Genomic DNA, 21,323 nt, shown 5'->3' on the forward strand with positions numbered 1-21,323 from the left:
GTCGTAGTTATCGTGCCTCTTTTTTTCTGTGCGCCGATATTTAGACGTCCGGTTGTTACTGGGCACCTAAAATAAGGATGGATGGATTGATTGATTGATTGATTGATTGATTGATTGATTGATTGATTGAAGCAGTGCAGGCCCCCTATATACACCTTTCTATGGACAGAGGAACGTTCGCGCTGATGCATTTTATATTTGCCACCCAAAGGCTTTGCGGCGAAGGCGAAGCATTGCAAATTTTGAGACCAGTGGAACACAACCTCAAAGTTTTTGTGTCGCTTAAAACAAAAAGTAATTTGATAAAACTTTCCCAGTTCGGAAACAATGACCCAGATATGAAACTACGTTTTGCACCTAGAAGCACTGAGCGTTGTATTAGTTTCAATAATATAGTGTTAACGGTGCTACCCTGCGGATGCTGCCTATAGCTCAACTAATTACCTTTTCTGAAAAAGAACAAAAAACAGAAAACCTACAAATTACTTCTGTTGAAATCACGGTGCTCCACGTAATGGAAGATATGCTAACATTTATTACCTGAAAGTGGCCAGAAGTTCACTGAAATGTCGTGCTATGGACAATAATGAATCCGCTTATCCAATAAACGTCATGTTCGCATGCAGCGCCTGATTGTTACATAGGAATTTCATGTGTTTTCATTGGCTTGGATGTGACATTTAAAGCAGGAGTGGTTCTTGGCTATAGGTCTTACGCGCTGCGATTTCTTGTCTAAATTCATAATGAGACTCATGTAATGAATGTGACAAATTGAGTCAGTGAAGGAACTCCAAAGTGGATTGGCGTGAAAAACTGTTTCTCCAACCGCGTACCAGTTCCTCCGTTGTTTACGTGGTTCATTTAGCGAAAATGTTGCCAACCATTCATTATTCATCCTTTTACATCCCCCATCTATACGCATCATTCAGCATTTGGCTTGTTTCTCTTGCTCGTTCTTTCAAACCGCCTTTCCGGGGTGGCCACTCTACCCGGAAAGGTGGTGGTCCCGGGTTCGAGCCCCGGAACAGGATGAATTTTTCTTCAACTGTGAGGCTTTTCTTTCGAGGAACCCGTATGGTTCCCTTTGTAGCAATTGCTACGATTGGGTCGATGTCTCATTTTATATTTACTTCTCTCCACCTAGCGGGCTTCCGCTCAACTATTACGTCAAACACTTGCCTTTGCTTCGAGTTGTTGATAAATTCGACTTCTCCCTGCCATCTGCTAGCCGCCTGGTTAGCTCAGATGGTAGAGCGGCTGCCCCAGGAAGGCGGTGGTGCCGGGTTCGAGTCCCGGACCAGAATGAATTTTTCTTCAACTTTGAGGCTTTTCTTTTGAGGAACCTGTATGGGTTTCCTTTGTACCAATTGCTACGATTGGGTGGATGTCTCATTTTCCATTTAATTGCTTCATTAATTTACGTCTTTTGCTTTCTCCGTTTCTTATCAACCGAGTTGCTTTCTAGCGTTCCCCCCTACAATGTCCACATGGGCCTTTGAAGATGAAGGAAATAAACCAATGATGGTGGTGATGGTAATGATGACGATGATAATGATTATGGTGATATACTCAACTGCGGTGACAGAGTTCAAGACCCATGGGCTTGCAATTAAAAGCGCACATATCTAAGCCCCGCCGATTAGATGCGGTTACAAAAGTTTCGAATTCACAGTTATCATAGCGAAAGCCTCCACAAACGTTTCTTTCCCTTTTCTTGACTTCTTTATTTATTTGTTTATTTGTCTAAGCAATGCAGAGGAGGAAGTTCTGCCAGTACTGGGGCAAGCTGACGCAGATGTCGCTTTTATCTTTCAGTTTACCAAAAGCACTGCCGTAAGCGCAAGTCAGCAGAGTGAGTCTGCACAAGGTGCAGAGAACAGGAAGTTCCTCTTGGTGGCCGCGCCAAGCTTGAAAACACCTGAATTTCACCTTAAGGTCGACCAACTAAGACGTTGCTTACTCTTGAAGTAACTTCTTCCTCTTCAATTTGGTTGTCAATTTTGCTATTTGCACGTTGTTATTCGTTTCGTCAGTCGGTCACGACTTTCGCAATTGCACTGCGAACGCGGAGCGACTTCCTTCTGCTCACGCACACGGGCAAAAACAGCGCGAGGACAAGAACCAAGAGATGATAACTAGGAAGGCCTTGGTTGTAATTTTACCGGCAGCGACCTGAGTGCGGAGTGGGCTTTTGACGCGTGCAAAAATGGGCGCAGTACATTATGAAACAAGCAGCAAGCGCCAATTCAGATGTCAGTCTCAGTCTTCGCCTCCAACACAGCTCCTTTCAATCGCGTCTAGCCGGATGAACGAAAGAAAGAAAGAAAGCAGAAAGAACAGCATAGTGAAGACGACACTGCTGCCAGCAGGTAGCGCGCCCCTTGTAATGACACGCTTCATTTTCCATGCCCCTGTGAATCTTGCATCTGCTTCTGGGACACAGTTCGCCGCCGCGCAGAAGTGTGTCGTGTCAATTGCGAGCGCGAAAGCGACGTCGAACAAATTAATATCGTACGCGTTCGAAACAGCTATAGCCGCAGTTGTGGAACTTCGTGCGCACTTCAGAGGAGCGGGAGACGGAAAGGGCGGCGGCTGCCACTGCAGCTAATAAGCGGTGGCCTGCGCGGACGGCACGCCAAAGCCGACCTTCGCTGACAAGCCAAACAGGCGGCCGCCGCGCGAAAGTCGTAAATTTGCTCGAAATCGAATAAAACTGCGCCGCCGACTCCCGTTTCTCGTTGCGAGACGCTTTGCGAGGCTCAAGCGGCACGCAGGTCCCAAATGACAGGCCGCGCGCTCAGCCGACCAGAAAAATAATTAAATTTGGCGAATGGCACGATGAATCTTTATTGTCGCTTTCCGAAGAGGCGGCAGGAAAAGCGAGGAGGTGTCTCCTCTGGCGCGAGAAGAAGAAACCCAAGTCGGTGGTGGTGGGGGGTGAGGGAGGGTAAAGGTGGGCGGTGCGCAGCGGAGCGTAAGAAGTCGTGATAGCTTCTGCCAGCGGCGGCCAGCGAAGAACGAAGGCGCGCCGGCGGCAGCCACCTTTCCCGGGGCGCAATAAATAGGCGTTGGTGGCGGAGCCGGGGAGGGACGCCTCCGGGAGCCGGGTCACATCTATCAAGCGCGCTCTTTTGGGGAAGCCTTCGGGGGGAGCTCGCGCACCGCGGTGAGGGAGAAACGGGACCCAGCTGCTGCAGCCCGGCTGTTTGATTTGCACCGGCGGCCGGGGCTCGGGGAGCCATTGTCTGGTTGACCGCCGTAACGCCGCCGGCGTCGACGCCTTGCGAGCCAGGTGCGCGGCGCCCCGAGCGACTGCTTCCTAACGGGACGCCCTGCAGGAAGGAATGCGCCCGGCCACCGAGGAACGCTGCCCTCCTCTCAGCCACCGCGATTAAGGCTCGCGCCCGAACGGGATCGCTGGCACCCCCGCTCCGCGGCTGATCCAGCGGCGAATAATCCGCACCGCCCACTGATGCACTCATCAAGCGGCGCTCTCGCGATGCTCGCGCTAGAGAACCGGGCACCCACCCCATCTCACGGGGCTAATCGCCCGGACCTAAGTGGCCGCGCCGCGTCGTTTTGTCGACGCTCACGTTTCCGTTGAGTGAGCAGCTTTGCCATCGACAGTGTATGAATGAGCAGGTCGAGTGGCGAGTGGCCGCGCATGCGCTCCTTACTGTGAAGAGTGGCACTTGATCTCTTTTGTAAACCGATACATAGCAGAGTAATGTTACGACCTTGACATGGGGAAATAAGCTTTACGCAATTTTGATATCTGCCATCAGCTTCTCTCGGTTATCTTAAGTAGCAAGATAGAGTGTGTAGCTTTTAATGATTTAACACTGTTAAATGCGCGCCACTAGCAATTTTGCGCGGACTACACACGGAGAGAACTGTATACACATGCATACTTGAGGGGACACTAAAGGGAAATATGATTTGAGCTGTGTTTGTTATCTACGCTTCCACAATATTAATAAAGTTATACTCTTACCGCGAGAAGATGCGTGGTCAGCCAGCGAACGTGTAAACACGAAAGACGGGTGGCGACGCCTCCTTGAAATTCCTGCAGCAGCTTGCCGTCACGTCATGGATGCTGACGCGTCTGCTCAGGCCTGGTTAAATTTCCATCGCTAAAAATGGACTACGTTGTATTCTAAAACAGCCAAGGACTGAACTTGTGAAGTTTAAGAAACTTTTGCTGAACCACAATGGCAAGAAATGCGATAGAATACTTTGAAATTCGTGACGTCACACTGAAATACCGGCCCTAGAGTCCCAGCGCGAAATTAAAAAAAAAAAAAAAACATTTTGACCGGCACTTTCTCTTCTAATAATCAACATATTACCGCAAAATATTGCATATTACCGCAAAACAGCATTCTCTGTACAACTGCAGTTTCCCCAGCACTGCAGTATGTCAAGCACCACGCACCTCTATAGCCTCGGATAATACCGTAAAAGGGTACACAAGTATAAATAAGGTCATGCGTGCAGTTAATGTGTTAATCATTAGGGATATGGACTTGACGACCAATTGGGACTTTTATTGGCGGTTAATAAGTATCGGCGTGGGACATTCGGAAATTGATTAGCAATTTAAGCAAGCATTCACAACGTTTCATTTCTCTCATTTTCTCTCTCTCTCGCTCTCTCTCTTCTCTTTTGCATTTAGGAACTCGGAAACTGTGCTTGTGCTCGCTCTGTCCGTCCGTATCTACCCGTACGTACGTCCGACATTGAAACAGTTGCCACTGTTGACCCTGGAGCCCAATGTTTTCGTTCTCCATTCCCCGCCCCATACTTTATGTTCTTTCTTTCTTTTTTTAATTAACACGTTCATACCCCCCTCTTCACCCGTTAAGAGCAAAGCTAAAAAAGTTCGTTCGCATTTATTTTGTCACTCTCCGTGGTGGCTTAGCGGTTGTGGTGCTGCGCTGCTATAAGCACGAGGTCGCGCGATCGAATCCCTGCCACGGCGGCCGCATCTCGATGTGGGCGAAATGCAAAAACGCCTGTGTCCCGTGCACTGGGGGCATGTTAAAGATTCCCAGGTAGTAGAACTTAATCCGCAGTCCCCCACTACGGCTACCTCATAATCAAATCGTGATTTTGGCACGTAAAACGCCAGAATTCTATTTAGTTTTTTTTTTTCTCTTCCTTTCTTGAACTGAACGTTCTGGACTGGCTGCGTGCCACATTTCTTGCGTTTTCGTTTACTAGGAAAATTCAAAGGCTACTCATATGATATTCAATGTGCTCAGCGTATTGCCGGATGCAGTGGTATTGGCGAATGCAGTGGTATATTACGACCCAAAACCAGCACAGATCGCACTTATAGCTCACTTCTTTTTTGTATTAACGACACAATTTTTAGTAGCCGTCAGTGAAGTGGTTTCTGCAAGTATACATGAAGCTTTCGTGATACAGACGTAAGCAGTCCTATAGTAATAAAGGGAAACAAAGAATGCGACTGAGTACTGTTTCAGATAGCAAGACTAATGATGCTGACTAATGGAAGATATGATACAGAACGTCCAGCTTGCGTGGTTCCAATCAGCAGATCGAGTTTCCAGATCGACGGTAAACACTGCACTGTTTTAGAGCGCCTACAACTGTAGTGCACGTCTGCCCAAAGAAACGCGACAAATGCGGACGTTAAAATTTTGCTAAAATATAGGGGAAATAAAATTACTCTGCAGACAGTTTTGCTTGCCATCAGTATACGTATAACGGGGGAAGGCCGCCGCCCCGGATGAGTGAAGTCACGTCGCCAGACGAATGATAAGTAACCCGAGTTACATATTGTGACTTTGGAGCATGTGAAAGACACTCCTTCGTTCTTTCAGGGCTCTTTTTCTTTTACGTCGGTTATTCTTCAAGCCAGTGCCGGGCGCAGCTGTGGGACGACCACTCAGCCCCTTCTACATGAGCAGCATTCGTAACGGAGCACTTAGCGTGCGCAGCGCAAGGTAGCAGCTCACTTTGCAGGCTTGGACACACCTGGACGCACCTGGCCGCGTCTTCCTACGCGGCGCAGCGCCGTCCTGCCGCTGAAGGGCTCGTTAACGTGCTCGAATAAGTAAGGACGCGCACACGCCCAGTTAGAGCTGCACATGCGCGCCTCGGTGAGCGCGCGACGCCGACTGGTGAGTGGGCGCCCACCACTGCGCTTGGCATGGAGCGGCCAACAAACCCTCGGAGAACACTAGTCGCCGAGATGAGAAATGGTGAAGCGTGTAAGACAAGCTTCTCGACTATAAAGCTTCAGGAAGCGCTAAACTTCTCCTCGGCTGTGTTACGCCCGACGCACAGCCATAAGGCGAATTTAGATGCTTCGGACATTCTCATCGCCAGGCACTGCCTTACCTGAAACAACCTTTCTGGAGTACTATTCTCATTCGGGGTTGACGACCACCGTGGCCTCATATGGACTGCTGGATAATTCAATGAAAAGAAAAAAAAAGAAGAAAAGAAGAAAAAGAAAAAAAAAAAAACGGCACAACGTTGGCGTTGATGGCGGCTGGTTGCCAGCATGAAATCCAAAGAAATATACTTCTGCGATCATGTAGGACTGCACTTACACTGTCCGCTCAACATTAATTATTGATAAACAAAAGCGCTCGTTTGACACGACATCTATAAGACAACAATGCTTTAAAGAAAATTTACATATGTAATGACTCAGCGCTGCGCGCTGAGTCGCGCTCCTCAGGACGTTCATTAAAGTTTTACATCCATCCATCCATCCATCCATCCATCCATATGTAATGATATGAGGACAATGCTGCTTGCCGTAAAAGGCAGTAGGATATTTCAGACATGGTGCTTCAGAGGCTGCACTACATCTTGGTTGTATATTGAAGCACCGAACTGCGCTACACAAGTCTCACATCACGCGTGAAGCAACGCTGTATGTACACCCGGCCACAAAATATTACGGACCATGAACTCCGAGAAAAGGCCGGAGATCTCCGCAGCTCGCAACGCAGCCAGATATTTCCATTTAGAGCCTCGACTAAAATATTCTAACAACATTGTTGTATACAGTTTTACTGGCTACTGCTTCAAGCTGCTCGGGAAATGAACGTTTTCTGAGATCCCGTGGTCGGTAAACTTTTGTGGCCGGGTGTACTTGCTCGGTCGCTCGGCGCACCCGACAGTCCATGAACTATATAGCTGCACACCATAACCTTTGTTCAATCTTCGCTGCCCCATGGCCGGAAAGGTACCTTTTACTCCCTAGCTTCTCCGGTGAACTAGACTTGTGCTGACCATCAATGAATTACAAAGGATTATGGCGATATTTGCTTCATGAACCCACAAACCGCGCAGACAGCACATGCAGAGCAATGCGAGCACCCGTGAATCAAAGGAAGAAAGAGCACGCCACAGTGCACGTATACACTGTGGCATCAACGCTGTGCATGGTTTGACCCGCCAGATGATCCCTAAGGAAAACCGTCGACGCGTGTGGGCATCGATTATTGGCTCACATCCCATGTGAGCCATGGTTTAGTACTTCGAATGTCTGGCTTAAAACCATAATATCGTTTGTGCAACCTCCTAAAATTTCTCTTCTCTTTTTTTCTGTTTTACGTTGTTTTCTTTTTTTAACCCGAACGAAACCATGACGAACGAACAAGATTTACCCGTATTCCGCCCCATAACTGCTGTTCGCAGTAAAACAGCCAAGAGGAGCATATTTCTCTCAGCATTCGTTTAGCGTCAGTATGCCTTGGCAGAGGCTTCAGGCTTCCGAGACAGGCGAGCCACAGAATTTATGGTGAATGCCTGAGAAAGAGGCAGGTCCCTCTGCGATGGGCTCTGCGGAGGATACTGAATACTTTCAGGTCTGTCACACGAAAACAAGTTGATACTCGGGAACCGGCGAAAGAGAACTGAGAAAGAGTGAGCGACGGACGCTTCCAGCTGCATAAACGAGTAGTGTCGGCGGCCGTGGTGGCCCGCTTGGCCGGCCAGCAGCAGCAGCAGCAGCATCAAGAGGCCGAGCAAAGCGAGACGCAGCAGCCATTGCCCGCGACACACACTGCCTCTCGTGCCGCGGCAAAGTCGCTGCGCATCGCGCGGCGGAATTGCCTATTTCCCTGAATGGCCACTTGTGCCATTCGAGGCTCCGCCCGGAGTGTTGAAAAGAGGAGGCGAATGGCGCTCTCCAAATGGCACCGACGTGTCTTGTGTGGTATATTTACCACGTGTCAGTAATTAGGTGGTCCGAGGCGCGCTCTTTCTCTCTGGCGTTCCGCGCTTTGAAAAGCCGCCGCCGCCGCCGCCGTGAGCCTAAATGGAGCCGCAAACGGGCATTAATAGACGAGGCCCGAGTCGCCAGGCCCGTGTGTGGAAGCAGGAAAGCGTGAGCTCCCCCCCCCCCTTCCCCCCTCCGACTCCTGAGACGCCCCGGGAATTGTCTTGGTGGGCGAAATGCGCGCCTGCACGAACCGGCTGCGCTCACATTGCGTATGGCGAACCCGCGCGCGCTCTCAGGTGTGTCTACGCCGCCGTAGGCCGCGCCAGTGCCGCCCGGGAACGACGTCGCCTCTGCGACGGCTGGATTGCGTTTGGGCAGCTGCCTGCCGGGCGACCTTCTCCGCTGCCACGCTAACTGGCTCTCACGACCGCGCTTTCTCTGAGAGACACGCGGCAATAAAAGAAAGCACCGCTCGATTTACCACTACGCTATACGTGTTTGCGAATACGCGAGCATCCAAGCAACTTGGCCATAGCGAAGCACAAGAAAGGAACACCGGCTGGATGGCATGTGTGCATGTTGTTTCATTCGGATGCGTGATTGAAACCCGCCGATCAACATGAGCTTAAGACTTGGAAAAAAGAAACAAGCAGACAGCGATCTGTAGCATATTCTCACTGTGCTGTGTGTCACGGCAGAGTGTTTTTTTTTTTTTTTCGCAGCTATTTCTAAATTTTATCCTGGCTTTCGCTAATAATCGAAACACAACATCATAGTTCGTCTTTCCGGCTCTTTTGTGTGATAATATCCATATGATGACCAAAATATAGCCGAAAAATTACAGCAAATTAGAAGTCTATACGAGGCTAAACGCGAGAACCTTCCACACCAACATAATTACCACTTCCTCCGCGCATAGGGACGCGGTGCACAGCGCGACGGTGCAGCATGTGACTTCTGCGTGGTAGCCCGAAAACAAGTTTTACCAATGCAGCAAGGCAAATTCTTTGTGGTGCATTACGTTACGGTAAGGACACAATGAATAGTTGCAATCAACATAAAGGTGAGCTTTAAAACCAGATGACTTTCGCAAACACTCGTCCCAAAGCACGCAGAAGAAGCTAGTTTTTCTAAAATGCACACGCTAATGTCCTTATTAAGTGTTTCGACGTAGCACGAAGTTATGGCCATGTTGGTGATAGTGCTTTTGGTGGTCCTTCATGTTGGGGCCCCTCTCTACTTCTGTGTTCGTTTTCCCAGTTTTATTGTCATCATTTATCAGCCTCCCCAAGATGAGGGGCAGAAACGCCATCAGGCAATGAGACCCTGGACATCCACCTCTTGATAGTTTTAGGGTGGGCAAACCCAGCTAGCCTCGCTCCATCCCTCTATGGTCTAACAGCGACTACTTGGCAACTTGAAAAGGATGCCCCAGACTGTGGCCACTATAATACACTATATTACCTCGACAAAAGGGCAATCAGCACAGTATGCAAGTGATGTATGCCAACGCCGACAGTATATATCCATAATGCATAATACATGTAAGCTTATCGCAGTACTTTTGGAAGGCATGTCCATGGGATAATGTAATTAATTTGACATGAACTCCCGCAGACGTTAGTATACCGAGATGCCGAGAGGACTTTGGATGATGTGCTGGGAATTCAGAAATGAGATAATATCGTTGAGTCTTTCTTAAACCGCTAGCAAGGCACGACTGGCGTTAAGCTCCTTGAGGATAAAGGCATTATGAACTCGAACTCAAAAAACTTGTGCCAGTGTCACAGCAAATTGCGAGCACACATCGATCCGGAAATTCCAAGTGCACCAAAGCTGAATCCGAGTTTCAGCCTGAAATCGTGAAGGTGAGAGAAGTATGAGAAGACCGTTTCAATGCTATAGCTACTAGAAAGTGGTGCACGTCAGCGCTGTCTAATAGTGGAGACGTCACATGAATATTTGACAGAACTTAACAACACAAACAACAACACACACATATACAAAGTGCTACTGCTCACACTTAGCAACTTCAACGAAATGTCCGAATGAGAAATACAATAAGTGAATCTTTCGAAATAATGTATATGACCACTCAGAAGCTGCAATGGCTATCCCGCTGCTTATGCGCCGTTCATCACACAGACACAATGGGGTTACAATGCACTTCTAGGTGCATCAGTGCCTGCTTTTCAGTTTTCTTCTGTGCAGCCTCAGCACCTACTTACCATTCCGACAGAATCATTCTCACGCTACAACACAGACAAGACCCACGAGAGCTAATGCTGCAGGTCTTCGTTGTTCCTATCGACGCACCTCCTCTACCATTCACAGTGGTCGAAATTCCATTGCCTTGTAACGATTTTCTAAGAGTGGAAATAGGAAGGGGGGAAGGTATGGGCACGGTGAAGTAGAACGTGCCTTAGCATATGCTATAGGCTCAATGCGCGTTATCCTTTGTAGGCTTCTGACGCTGACCGCTAAAAGCGTCGTGCAGGTTACTGACCTTCTGAGGCGGCTCGTATCTACGTCTCAGGGCGCGTATTCACAAAAAAAGTTTTCTTACGATAGAATTGTTTGTACGTGCAGATGTCGGCTAATCGTGATGTCGGACATTATAATTGGCGAAGACGGAAGGCCAATGGCCAACAGCACTTACGAACGAAGAGCTTTGAGAATTCGGCCCCAGTAACGCCGCGTCGTCCTGTATTTTACGTATGTCCTGCTGATGCGCGAGATTGGCAGACAACGGCCTCTTCGCCAGTGGGCATAGGCAACTGACCACTGTGCTATATCTATAGACGTCCTCATTCAAAATGGAGATGCTTTGAACGTTTTACACAACACCGAACTGCACCGGTGGCTGTAACATTGCCGCAACGTCCTGAAACTGTATTTATAAATCCCTTTTTTCTGACATCGTTCTACCGCTTGAGTTGTATAGTATTGCATGTTCCGCGCTGGGTGAACAGACGTAGATGAAAAGCGCGAGTTGGTATAGAGTGCGTGGACGCTATCAGCTAAGGGCAGGGTGGCTGTTGAGTCAGGTTTAGTAAAGCTTTTTTTATATTCTTTACCTTTGACGGAGTTAAGTCTCCTAGCAGTTCCTCGTAGGCCATCGTATACATACATTTTGTTTCACCCGATTGAATGCAGAGCGCAGCAGGCGAGAGCGTGGTGGCTCAGCAGGCATTGACCTGCCTGCCCTCCTCTAACAACTTATTTCTCGTAGTCATGATTTTAATGAAACGTGGCTGGAAGCAAGGAATGAACAGTGTTAAAATTGAACTTCTTACTGTTGGTTGGTTTTGAGATTTTAGCGAAATTAAATGTTCCAGACACTGGGAGCAAGCACTCGAGTTCGCCAGGTTTCCTTCGCAGTGGTGCATCATTGACATGGAGTTTTCTTAGCGAACACGGTATGCGGCTAAAATGCTTTCAGAGTCCGTTTCAGGTTAAACATACAATTGTGCTTGGTTTGCAGGCAAGAATGGATTATTTTTGCGAAGCAAGCTACACAGCTGAATGTCATGGTACATCTGTAACTTACAGTGCGTCCTGTGCATTCTCCCTACGTCTCTGCGAAGGGTTGCTGCTAACAGAGGAAGCTAATTGCGCCCAGTGTCAATTATTAACAAATTTGAATTTGCATTGATTCTTGAGCCATCTGCAGTGCGTGCATAATACCATGCTGGAATAAAAGTTATTAAAAGTGTGACCACGGACGCAACTATATTTTCCGTATTGATTTTGTATTTCTTTTTTTCCCTTTTTATTTCATGTCATGTGAAGAATTTGCACCATTCGAGACACCATGCGGTACACACTGGCGCGTTCAGGTCTCATCCATTTGGGGGCGGACTGTCCGGTGGTGATGCCAGCTTCGATGACACTAGAATCAAAAGCAAAATACGGTGTTATCACTCTTAACAAAAGCTTACAAAATAAATTCTGGGGGTTTTGCGTGCCAAACCAACGGTATGATATGAGACACGCCGTAGCGAGAGAGGGGGAGGGGGGGAGGGGAGGTGTTGCAGTAATGTTTATCACCTGAGGCTCTTTAACGTGCCCCCTGTGCACGGTACGCGAGTGTTCGTGCATTTCGCCCCCATTAAAATGCGGTCGCCGTATCCCGGATTCGGACCCACGGCCTTGCGCTTAGCGGTTGAGCGCCATAAGCTTAATTAAGCCACCACGGCGGATGAGGAATAAAATCTGAATCAGAGTTTTCTTGCTCCTAAATGCAATGGCTCACACAATAACTCTACTATATGGTCACTGAGCTATCCATGTTAAAATACAATTAACGCAAGTCTGCTCACTTTACCAAAAACAAAAAACGGTTCTTGCGATTGACGCATTCAAGACGAGTACGATGCCCTTTAAAGCATTCGGCTGCACCGCTTTATTATTTTACTCTTGAAGACCCGTTGTCCTAACACGCTTTTGGTTCAGTTCGCATTAAGTACCGGATATTCCTGCTCGAAGTCTCAGACTAAAATATCGCTACTGAACACCACTTCACAACACTTAAAACGACAAATGAACACATGGTTACTACGTCTCAACATGTTTTATTAGCCTAGAACCAAATTTATTCTCTACGAACTCCACGAATAACTTTTAAAAATGTTGCGGTGCATACACTATCGCGGTGAACTACGACCCTCCATCCCCCTACTTTTTTTTTTTTTTGTCGCTCTGTGTCAGGAAGCCATGCTTCCGTTATTTTCGCAATGAACACTCGTTGACCATCCTGCTTTAATCTATTTTTGCAAAAATTATTATTCAAATTCGCTTCACCATGAGGGCTCTCACTCTGACGCCCAGATGCATATTTCTACCGCACTTTCACAAAATGTCGCCCTACGGCAGCCTGTCCGAACCACGACAGAACAACTTTCCTCTCTCCTCTTCCGCTACGTGGTCTGGTGCCTTCCATCAACGCTTCTGCCACTGCACACACTTTGCTCGTGCCTCTGGTTATATGTATATATAAGTATACACGACATCACCAGTCTTCATACGTCCTCCTGTGTCTGTTGCACTTATGTGTTCCATTCCCTGATCTCTAATCTTTGACCTGCCTCGCACGTCGAGTGAGGATCCCAGCCACCAGCTTCTGCGATTCCGACAGTCATCGTGCGCTAAGCCAAGGTCGGGTTTCTCCGCGAAGCAACCGTTGCTTTGGTGACGCCTTTTCAGATCGCACTGACGGCCGCGAATCATGTGTGCGCGCTCGACCCGACAGACCAGTTACTCCCACGACACCTCTCTCGGTATCGCGATTTGATCCTGGAGCAGCGTAGCGGAATGTTTTTCCTTCTTTTAAATTAATGCTCATGTTCGTGATCAAGGCACGTAGAAACGGTTCGCTGAGACACTCTTCGTATTGCAGCTATGAAAAAGGAAACAACACGAGAGTGCGACTCTCTCTTTTTTTCTTTTATGTCTGCCATTTTCTTATACTGTTTTTAAAGCGTACTTAGGCGCCAAACGGCCCGAATCGCTAATTTGCAGTGTTTCACGGTAAGAAGCTGCCTGATCTTCCGAGGAAACCATGTGGGCGGAATTGCGAAGCCACTGGAGGCACGTACCGTCGTCGAAGTGCGGCATCAGGAACGAGCGCGCCACGACGAGCCCCATGGCGAAGTGGAGCAGGCCGGAGACGAGGAACAGGAGCAGTTGCATAGGCGACCGCAGCCAAGGGAACCACGATGGCTCGGCGCCGTCCTCGAGCTGAGCCTGGATCTGATTGGCCGGGGGTATCGTTTGGCCGGGCGGGCCTTCCACCTCATTTCTGAAACATCCAGCCCGCCTTCGAGTGAGAAGCGACCAGGGTCTGTCCTTCATTGTTCAATTCAGTTTTTTTTTTCTGCCTGGTGAAAGAAAGGAGCAGCCACAAGACGCTACTACACTGAGAGATTTGACGAGGTGGCTGCACCGCAAAAATGACAAAGACGGACAGTTGGCAGAACAAAAGTAGGGTAATACACAGTAAAGAAGTTACTTAGATCGCTCGAACTTTCTGGGACACCGAAATAGGCAGGCAGTCTTTGTGCCCAACAAACTATTATAGCCAGCTGGAACAGGTTCTACAGAAATAGACAATAGCGCAACAGTGCGATACGTAGCATATGAAACAAACGTCAACAATTAGAAAATGAAGAAAAACTATGACTGCATTTACTATATTTCTTTATCATTTCCATTCAATTTATTTCATTTGAGGTGATGGCGTGGTAAGCGGGGAGGCTATAATTTGTAAACCAGTAGTCCATGTGCCATGAGGAGACCTAAAGCAAATGGTCGCGGTCTCTTATACCAACTGAGTCAAAGGAAAAAGCGAAGTATCTGATCTTCCTAGCCCCACCGTAGTGACTTAGTGGCGGTGGCCTTCTAATGCTGATAACGGGATCGCGGGTTCGATTACCGGCCATGCAAACTATATACATTCGGATGTGGTATGAGTGCAAGAACGCTGGTGCACTAAGATTTCGTTAGATGTTTGCGTGGACGTACGCGGTCAAAATTAATACGGAGCCCTCTACTTCGAACTATCACGTAGGTCCCCCGCCCTCTTTTTATTACTTTGGGACGTTAAACTCCCCGAAGCAATCAAATAAAAATTAATTAGAAGGACCAAACTATATATTCGGCACATCCCAAAGCCGTCCGAGTTGCTTTGCGACGCTACGTACATAAATCAACCAATCAGCTCCTTAGTCTTTTTTGAAACACGCAAGGAAACCCTCACCGAAATGACTCTTTCATTTTCCCTTTGACTATGTCCTTGACAACAATTTCATAATTACACGTTGATTGCGGCACACACTTTGCAGTTTACAATGTAAGAACAGTAGCTCCGCGCTTGGCTGCATTAATAGGGTTGTGTTACCAGCGCCGACTTGAAATCAGCGAGAAGAAAGCGTCCAGCAAACTAAATAAAAAGAATCGAAAACGCCGGAATAAGAGCCGCCATAATTCAATCACAGCCATGAGCCGAAGTGGGCCACCAAGACGCATGCGAATGCACACTTATACATGAAGGCCAGCGCTGCAAAAGCGAAGTGCTTGAGTTGATAATAAGGATTTTCAACGCACGCTACGGCGATATGTTCGTATTTAGTCTCTGTGTCTGCACCGTTTCGATAGCAAGGACATATCCTGACGTCAGGGCCAGAGTGATGAAGGGATTCTGTTTCAATTCCCGTCATTGTCGCGCTTCGTCAATGGACACGACTGACCACAAATTACATGCATTAGACAAAACATGCACATTAAATGTACACAAGTTTTGTACATAGGTCGTGCACGGAGTGCTTAGACCTGAGTTGCCTGATATAGTGCGTCTGTTCATATGTCAAGAGAGTCTAATAAGAAAATTATAAGGAATATGAGTATATCGTTGCATGCGCGTAAATAGAAGAAAGGAAGAAACATTTGGTTTTACGAGTCATAACCACGATACGATTATGAGGTGCGCCATAGTGCTGGACTCCGGATTAATTTCGACCACCTGGGGTTCTTTAACGCACACGCAAATTCAAGTACACGGGTGTTCTTTGCATTGCACCCCCATTGAAGTGCGACCGCCGCAGCCGGGATAGAAAACGCGACTTCGAGCTCGCCAGCATAACACCATTGCCACAATAAAAGAGGGAACGCCACTGCACTCTGCAGTGCAAAATGTTGCTATATATTATGTGGTAGGCTATGTTGTTTTGAAAAAATACGTACCTGTAGAACTAATAATATAGTTATCATCCACTCTGCAAAGACATTACTGCGTGTACCAACTTAACAAGCATATTGAAAATATCATGATCACAAACAAATCACACCCGTATCTCAATCACACACGAATCCGCAATGTACATTCAAAGAAACGCCTGTCAAGTTCTTTTAAGCAAGAATTTTTGTTTGCGTAAAGATTGTCCGAAACTGCGAGGCTCTTACATAACGTATTTATGAAGCAATACTAGTTGCTCAGTGCTTCATCTTTGTTGATGGCTTCAGAATGAATATTTCGTAAATTTAGTTTGAATCATTTCAATGGGGGGGGGGGGGGGGGGGGGGGGGAAGCAGCGCTGTCCTACAAATTCAGTACAAAACGGTGATAATAAATTCAGGCGTACGTATTCATGCATGGGTTTGCCCTCACCTATTACGCATGGAGGATATCTTTAGTCTTATTTTGCACAGAAGCCAAAGCAAACAAATCCATCACCGCTATATTTACAAACAATTGCTATAGTTACGCCAACGGCGACTGCTTATATATATATATATATATATATATATACATATATAAAGAGAACACAAGATACAAAGAAAACCTAGCACTATGCACTGCAACAGTTGCGGGATGTGCAGGCTTACATCACATCTTGAAGCTAAGCTTTCTTCTAAATTTTCGCACTGTATTTGTTGTATTGAACGTACATACATTCTTCTGATCCGACCAGACCTTCTGGTACGACCCTATCGACCAGCGTGCGCTATTTGCGGTTATAAAATCAAGCAGCGCAAAAGTGGCAGCATCATAAGTTCACGCTCGTTGCACTTACCGCTTTTTGTACCTGAAAGTCATCATGTTAAAGCGAATGTCCGCTCTGGAAACAAAACAAAAAATGCACTAAGATTTACAATCTTCACGAGATCACTTTGTTAAAGTAATGCGCTAGCTAACGGTCTGTAGAATTGCGAATTGGTCGCCGGTCTTAGTAACAACTTGGCCCCAACTGGATCGGTACAACAGCGATCCTGAATCAGTACAGCTATAGCTTGGGCGGCTTCCGTTGTTACTGTTTTTATAACAACAAAAGAGAAAGAAGAAATCTTGCAAAATGCGAAATTTTACTCTGGCGAGGAAAATACTTAGAACCCAGCCCGTATTTGGAAAAGTTACCTTAAGTAAGCGCATTTCCTCAATAGCCGGCGCTCAAGCTCACGCCATTCCTTAGAGGGATTGGCGTGATAACGGGACGATCACCACGGCGATCGCCTGTCGCCGAAAGCACGTACGTAAGAAAACAATATGGTGGATATACGTATAGAGACTCGGATTCTCCAGCTTCTTACTGAATCATGCTTCAGTGGAGTCGTGTCGTGCTCGAATAATCCCTGGGACGGGGGCCGCTCCGGGTTTGAGTTAGTCGGGACCCGTAGAGAGCTGTAAGCGACTGATTCGCTAAAACTTCGTCAATAGAGATTGAAACACGGGGCTTACTTTTTCGTGACCCTGTAGGATTGTTCTTCATTGCGCTCTTCTGTTTGGTAATCACTCATGTTGCATGGCTCTGTAATCGTAAAAGACGGAAAATTGAATTTTAGTTTTACTTCTGAATACAGGAGACAATAATCGTCAGAGATGCAAAAAGTTATTTGAATGTTGCATCTAAATAAGTTATACAGGTATGACGCGTTTGCTTGCTATAGGCGGCATAGATTTTTTAGAACCTGTTTGAAAAACTGCCGCGCCGTTACACACTGTTATTTATTTCTGGACAACACGCTCTCACTGCAGGAGATTAGCTTTATATATAAGCTTGTACATCGTCAGTCGCTTGGAAATGCCCAACTGTGTACTTAATGTTTTTTTCCTTAATTTATCTCTAAACAACCAGCTGTCAATGTGTTAAGGGACCGAAGGCAATCCTCGCTCTGTCAAAACACTTTGTATTTGATGCACACAATGTCGACGGGCCTCGTTATAAAGCTGCATCTCCTACTTGACAAAACAACGCTAAAACATACGAGGACCAAGAAAGGGAGGCACACACCCTAACTACAATTTGTTTGTGAAAACCAGGAGTTTTTCTTTGTCAAGTTGTTCAGTGTATAGCCTACATATATTTGGTTTTCACAAGTAAACTGTATACTTGTTGAGTTAGCGCTCGTGTGCGTACCTTTATTTCTTTTTCCTCGTCTATTTTAGCGCTGTTTTGTCAAGTATGAACGATCACCAACTAACCTAGATTTCCCGGTAAGCGCATCTTCTATAGCAGACGATGTGTTGCCTTGTACGCATCAGAAGCAAATTCATACGGGGATCCTTCTCAAATACATTCTTAAATGCACAGAATGTGGCTTTAAGATCTTCCCACCATTAAATCCGAGATGATGCGCGTAATCAACCGAACACCGAGATAAGAAAGAAAAAATACAGATGTGCGATTTTCTTTTTAGATGTATGCCTCTTGGGCATTTAAGAAAATGAAGTGGTGTGGTGGGACGTCACGTATGTGATGTGGTGGTAGGCGAGAAAAATACAAGGTGGGCATATATAGTTATTATACATGTGCATGCCACATGGGACGGTAGCAGGGGCTATGATCGATTGCTTTCACGTTACTTTACTCGCAACTTTTGTTAACCTTGTACACATACTATAAATAGAACGAGCTGACCTGGCTCTTTTCAGCATGCCCTGCGCTCAGCCCTTCACACGTGGTTGTCTTCTCTAAAAAATGCTTTTCACAATTTTCCTTTCGTCATGTTCCCTTATTTTCCTGTGAGCACATCAGCAGTGAGACTGAAAACTCGCTGGATGTGTGCGCTGGAGCGAAGGGTGGTGTTGTAACGTACGAGCACCAGACGGAAAAAGGAGCAAACAAAGGTGGGAATATATCCAATGAGAATAATGGAAAAAGCAGTCTAAATTCCTGAACATGAGTGTTGTGACGTGGTGGCGCTTGTGCCGCATAGTGTCGCGAAACCTTCGCGAGATGCAGAATGCGGTGCCTATAATACAGGCAGACCGACCAGCCATTAAGTAGAAGAAACAAATACTGAGGACACTCTTGCCTCTCTCAGAGTGTGCATGCGTGCGGCTAATGTGTGGCACGACTGCGGGCGCTACTCCCCTATGTAGTTCGTACTAAATTCAAGGGCTCAAAGCTGCGTCACCTGTTACAGCTGTCTCGTCAGTAAAGTAACTGGTTACACGTCACTGGTTACTGAAAAAAGTAATTGAATTACAGTGAGCGCTAACCACATAAAAATCAATCGATGAATTACAAAACTAGAACAAATTTCATTGATTACAAGTAATTACATGCGATTTTGTGCGTGCAAATATGTGCCTTTGCTAATAATATGTTCAACACCACGCTTCGCAAAAATTTTTCTTTACGAACCATTCTAGCGTAAGAGGTATTTGTTATTGCAAACCTAGGGCCCGTATTCACAAGAATGTATCTTACGCTGGAACTACTCGTAAGAGAGAATTTGAGTTAATCCTGATGTCGTACCTTATATCAGCGGAGGCGGCTGGTCAATGGCAAGCATCACTTACGAACGAAAAGCTTTGTGAATTCGGGCCCCGACTTCAGCGGCACCCAGTGATATGGGGCGATGCTAGTGACATCTTTGCCATAATTGCCAGCCCAGCCCTGGCTTTCATTGAATGAAAATCTGCTCCAACCTCGAACTCTTGCTGTCACTGAAGCGAAACGGTGTTGCGCGTCGCCTTCGACGTTTGTTGCAGGCCGTTTAGCACCATGCAGGCTTCGCACTGAAAGAAGTGCCAACGATTAAGCAAACGGCCTTCAAGACTGAGCCTGTACCTGTGCCGGACGCACTGCTTGAGGCGGCTTCTTTGGTGCTCATTCCCCAGCGTGCCTGTCAGGTAGACAACCGGGTGAAGACGTCCATGGCGATTTCGGCGCCGACAAGCTAGCAACGGAGCGCCCGCTGAACGCCTGTCGCGTTTCGCTTCTTTCTCTTCTCTTTGCGACTAGACCGGCCTCTAACGCCGCTCGATATACTCGACGGCACCCTTCCTAGAAATACGGAGAGTAGTGTCCATGTTCTTTTATTCGCACTAAGACATAAAAAATAATAATAATAGAATAAGATATTCTGACATGCGCAGGCAGCACCTCCGAGATCTTTAGAAGAGAATTTCGTCGTCTTCTGCGTCCTGTTCATATCAAGAATACAGTTCGTTCAGGAAAAATTGGTATTGGGTTACTCGCATTGCTCTTCTCTGATCACCCTGACCCTGTCCAGGCACTGGTCGTAAAGTGAAATTAATTTTGTCTACCATCTTGAATATAGGGGGAATTATAAAAAGAGGCTATCCAAACCACTTGGCGTTCAAAAATTCAAGCTCCGCTGTGTTTGTGTTTGTGTGTGTGTGTTTTTTTTTTTCTTTTTCTACTCCTTTTGAGCTTGTTCGTACGCACGGCCGTATCGCATGCGTTCCCTAACTTTAGGTCTGCTATTTCTAACGCCTCAATACACCTGCGATAGGTCATGATGTCAGATACAGTTTGCTAGCTGAAAGTGTCAAATTCCTCAGAATATTCAAAAACACGCCATGCTCAGGCCGATTTCCACTTTAGTTAAGTCTGGTTCCTGATGATAATCTTTCATACACCAATCTGGGAAAATAACCGTCGAAAAACAAAGGAACTACAGAAAAGTTTCATTTTTACTCCGTAAAATTTTTAGAATGAAAACACACATTCTTTCATTCAAGAAGTACGTTTTTATGTTTATCTCAAAGATGTTTCTTGATTTTTACAGAATTAGCCCACACAGGGTGAAGTAAAATTTGTGGCATGAAAACTGCTAATGAAAAAACTATTGTTAATTTCTTTACGATATCTTTAAATTTACATCTGTGTGCAGCTTCACCACTAATTCAAGATGCGCGATAGCCAAATAGGTTTATTTCTGCAAAACATATAGCTGCTCAGCGAACCATCACGCCACTCGGATCTAAGCTATGTACTCGCAGAGTTGATCCTTGGATGTGCTGAGTAGTGCGGGGTATCTGTCGCTTCTGATATGTTTTGTCAGGGTGCTGGTTCTATGTAGGGTGCTTATCTGAATTAGCATGATCTAGCAGACAAATGTTTCGAACTTCCTGCAGCTCGGCTAAAACTGCAGACAGAATGGGAGTAAAAGGTACTCCTATGAGGTGGTGAGCTATGTAAGTCTTCTAATGACAGAAAATAAGAACACCAAAAAAGAAATCTGCAGTGAAACCATAGAAAAAGTGAGAAACTGAAAACAGAAGAAAATAAAAAAAACTTCAAGCCATCACCATCACCATGAGTACAGAACCTCTGTAGAAGGCCTCCAAAGATACAGTTCACAACTG

The 21,323-nt window shown here is 46.5% G+C and overlaps 1 protein-coding gene across 1 annotated transcript; it reads right to left on the reverse strand.

Annotated features, from left to right (window-relative positions):
• Positions 1 to 11,953: 11,953 nt before the first annotated feature.
• LOC119442486 (uncharacterized) lies at positions 11,954 to 20,007 on the reverse strand. Its single transcript, XM_037707424.2, has 5 exons — positions 19,780 to 20,007; positions 17,442 to 17,511; positions 16,780 to 16,824; positions 13,807 to 14,009; positions 11,954 to 12,101 (listed from the first exon to the last, which is right to left on the reverse strand). Exons 1-5 carry the CDS (start codon positions 19,820 to 19,822, stop codon positions 12,052 to 12,054), a joined length of 411 nt encoding a protein of 136 aa, XP_037563352.2. The 5' UTR covers positions 19,823 to 20,007; the 3' UTR covers positions 11,954 to 12,051.
• Between the last annotated feature and the right edge of the window lie 1,316 nt (positions 20,008 to 21,323).

The sequence above is a fragment of the Dermacentor silvarum genome, chromosome 1 (genome assembly GCF_013339745.2).
Source record: "Dermacentor silvarum isolate Dsil-2018 chromosome 1, BIME_Dsil_1.4, whole genome shotgun sequence".
In the NCBI taxonomy this organism is placed as follows: Eukaryota; Metazoa; Arthropoda; class Arachnida; order Ixodida; family Ixodidae; genus Dermacentor; species Dermacentor silvarum.

Bases quoted from the DNA above. Each gene is read 5' to 3' on its own strand.
- LOC119442486 (XM_037707424.2), bottom strand. From the start codon at position 19,822: ATGAGCACCAAAGAAGCCGCCTCAAGCAGTGCGTCCGGCACAG. The intron at 16,825-17,441 runs GTAAGCCCCGTG...TTTTGTTTCCAG, and splicing joins TCCTACAGGGTCACGAAAAA to AGCGGACATTCGCTTTAACA. The intron at 12,102-13,806 runs GTACGTGCCTCC...TTTTGATTCTAG, and splicing joins GATGCCGCACTTCGACGACG to TGTCATCGAAGCTGGCATCA.